Source organism: Mandrillus leucophaeus, unplaced genomic scaffold (genome assembly GCF_000951045.1).
Source record: "Mandrillus leucophaeus isolate KB7577 unplaced genomic scaffold, Mleu.le_1.0 Scaffold264, whole genome shotgun sequence".
In the NCBI taxonomy this organism is placed as follows: domain Eukaryota; kingdom Metazoa; phylum Chordata; class Mammalia; order Primates; family Cercopithecidae; genus Mandrillus; species Mandrillus leucophaeus.
The window spans coordinates 1,834,265-1,837,184 of record NW_012102743.1 but is presented as its reverse complement, the minus strand read 5'-3'; the positions used below and the strand labels follow the sequence as shown (position 1 = coordinate 1,837,184).

At 39.7% G+C, this 2,920-nt stretch overlaps 1 protein-coding gene across 2 annotated transcripts in view; it reads left to right on the top strand.

Annotated features, from left to right (window-relative positions):
- TTC27 (tetratricopeptide repeat domain 27) overlaps window positions 1-2,920 on the top strand; it is a 230,546-nt gene that overhangs the window by 51,295 nt on the left and 176,331 nt on the right. For both annotated transcript variants that reach the window (XM_011984236.1, XM_011984237.1), the window contains exon 7: window positions 1,648-1,781. In XM_011984236.1, coding sequence (XP_011839626.1) covers window positions 1,648-1,781 — 134 coding nt within the window. The remainder of the gene's footprint in view (window positions 1-1,647; window positions 1,782-2,920) is intronic.

The window sequence follows — 2,920 nt, the reverse complement described above, 5'->3', positions numbered from 1 at the left end:
GCCTGTCTAATTTTTTTTTTTTGTACTTTTAGTAGAGATGGGGTTTCAGCATGTTGACCAGGCTGGTTTTGAACTCCTGACCTCAAGTGATCCGCCTGCCTCGGCCTCCCAAAGTACTGGAATTACAGGCGTGAGCCACCACTCCCAGCCCACATTCTCTGCTTCTTATCGAGCTAGTTCTATAAGTAAAATCCTTCCGATGTATTATGAATAAACATGATTTTGTGGGCTTGTCTCAGATTGTAGCTACCTTTTGTTACATTGTGTGTGGGGGTAAAATTGTTTAATATTGAGCTTGTAACTTGGAACAATGGCCATGTATCAGCTGGAACAATGGCCATGTGTAAGTTGTCTGTATATGAAAATATATATAATGTATCTTGTGAGGTTAGTTTCAGAAGTTATGTTTTTAAATATTTTGATCCTAGGAGGCTTTTTTGGGACTTTTGATGACATAATACTTAATTGTTGGTATATTTACTAGCTAGTTCTTCATATTTTGTTTTCTAAGTTAGGGTTGAAGAACTTAGAAATACAAGTGTGGTGTTCACAAATACGAGAATCAGTTTATTCTTTTTTTCCACTCATCTATAGCCTTACTATAAAAAGTAAGCTGTGGCCAGGTGCTGTGGCTTACATTTGTACTCCCAGCACTTTGAGAGGCCGAGGCGGGCAGATCATGAGGTCAGGAGATTGAGACCATCCTGGCCAACATGGCAAAACCCCGTCTCACTAAAAATACAAAAATTAGCTGGACATAGTGGCACCAGCCTGTAATCCCAGCTACTCGGGAGGCTGAGGCAGGAGATTCACTTGAACCAGGGAGTGGGAGGTTGCAGTGAGCCGAGATCGTGCTGCTGCACTACGGCCTGGCGACTGTGCAAGGCTCCGTCTCATAACAACAAATAAACAAAATAAAAATGAAATAGTAAGCTGTGTTGAACAATTTCAGTGTCTATATTTAGCATAACATATTTAAAAGGTTAATGTATAACTTAGAGCCAGACTCATAACAGGGTAAAATCCAGACTTCCTAGACTGGTCTCTGTAATCAAGGGTTTTTGTAATCTGACCTTGTCCAGAGATTGGTTGTTGGAACTTTTGCTTCCCTTAAAGTGGTTTGAAAACAGCTATTCTGCAGCAAGTTATTTCAGAGACATAATGAAAAAATTTTGGTCTTACATGAAGTCAGATAGTGTAATAAACTGTTGATTTAGAACCAAAAGATCCTGTCTTTCAGCTCTGGCTCTGATGCTGAGAAGCCCTGTGATCATGAACAAGTGATTGTATTCTCTAGAACTTTTGTTTTTGTCATCTGTGAGAAAGAGATAATAATAGTTCTTCTACCCACAACACTCAATGTGTTACTTTTTTTTTTTTTTTTTTTTTTTTTTAAGGGTGGTAGTTTGATGCAATAATTAGTATGTGGAATCTAGTGGCAGAAATCCTGGGTTTGAGTCTGGTACCAGAGCTTAATGACTTTTTAATTTTATAAGTCATTTAAAACCTGAGACTGGGCCTCAGTACTTTCTTATGTGAAATGGAGAAAATATCTTGTAAACTCTAAAGCACTTTGAAAATATTGCTCTTCATGACTGTACAGTAGATCTGATAGGTAACTCAGTAGATATTTTATTGTTTTTTCAGGTGCTTTGGGAAAAAGAACACGGTTCCAGGAAAATTATGTCGCACAACTGATTCTAGATGTAAGAAGGGAAGGGGATGTCCTTTCAAATTGTGAATTCACTGCAGCACCCACTCCTCAGGAACACTTAACCAAGGCAAGTAGGATTGCAAGTTATTAGATTCAATTAATACCTGAGTCTAACAATTTCAGTAGGTGAGTACCATAGAAACACTGAGTGGGTTGGGGACGGACTTCATTTTATTCTTTCTTTTGCCTTTTCAAGGTTTATGGGTCAGGGAGAACCCGTGTTTAAACCTTCTTTTTTCCTAACCTGTATATAGAGATAAATAGTCCTTTTCTTCTAGGATTCAGTAACTATGAATTAGTAATGCAGTTAGTTATATATTACCCCTCTTTTAGAAATTCAAAAGGCATCCTGGGTGGAGACCAATTTTTCTATCTGCTGTCATGTATATTTCCTTATGTTTGTCTTCTCTTGGAATCTCTTAGGCTTTTTCTAAACATATAAACAGATTATCAGAATTCCTTTTCACTAGTTTTGTGATTGAGCTTTTGTTTCTCTGTCATTATTGGGTGGTGGCTGCCTTAGTATATTTATTTGACATGTCTAATGAATTCTCTTCTTTAGTTTGAATTATGACTCTTGGTCAGTTTACCTAATTATAGTCCACTCCAGCTGCTTCCATGAAGCTCTTTAGCATTTATGCATGTGTTTTCTGATCCAAGGAACCCCCAACTACTTTTTTTTCTTTTTTGTTTTTTGAGACAGAGTCTCACTCTATTGCCCAGGCTGGAGTGTGATGGAGCGATCTCAGCTCAATGCAACCTCGCCTCCCGGGTTCAAGCAGTTCTCCTGCCTCAGCCTCCCAAGTAGCTAGGATTACAGGCATGCATCACCACGCCTGGCTAATTTTGTATTTTTAGTAGAGACGGGGTTTTTCTATGTTGGTCAGGCTGGTCTCGAACTTGCCACCTCAGGTGATCTGCCTGTCTCGGTCTCCCAAAGTGCTGGGATTACAGGCGTGAGCCACTGTGCCCTGCTGTGTTTGTTGTTTTTTGGTGTGGTGTTGTCCTATAGAAAATTGTCTCCCAGTGATTGGCCTGGCATGGTGGCTCATGCCTGTAATCCCAACAATTTGGAACGCTGAGGTGGGTGGATCACTTGAGGTCAGGAGTTTGAGCCTAGTCTGACCAAAATAGTGAAACCCTGTCTCTATTAAAAATGCAAAATTAGGCCAGGTGCAATTGCTCACACCTGTAATCCCAGCACTT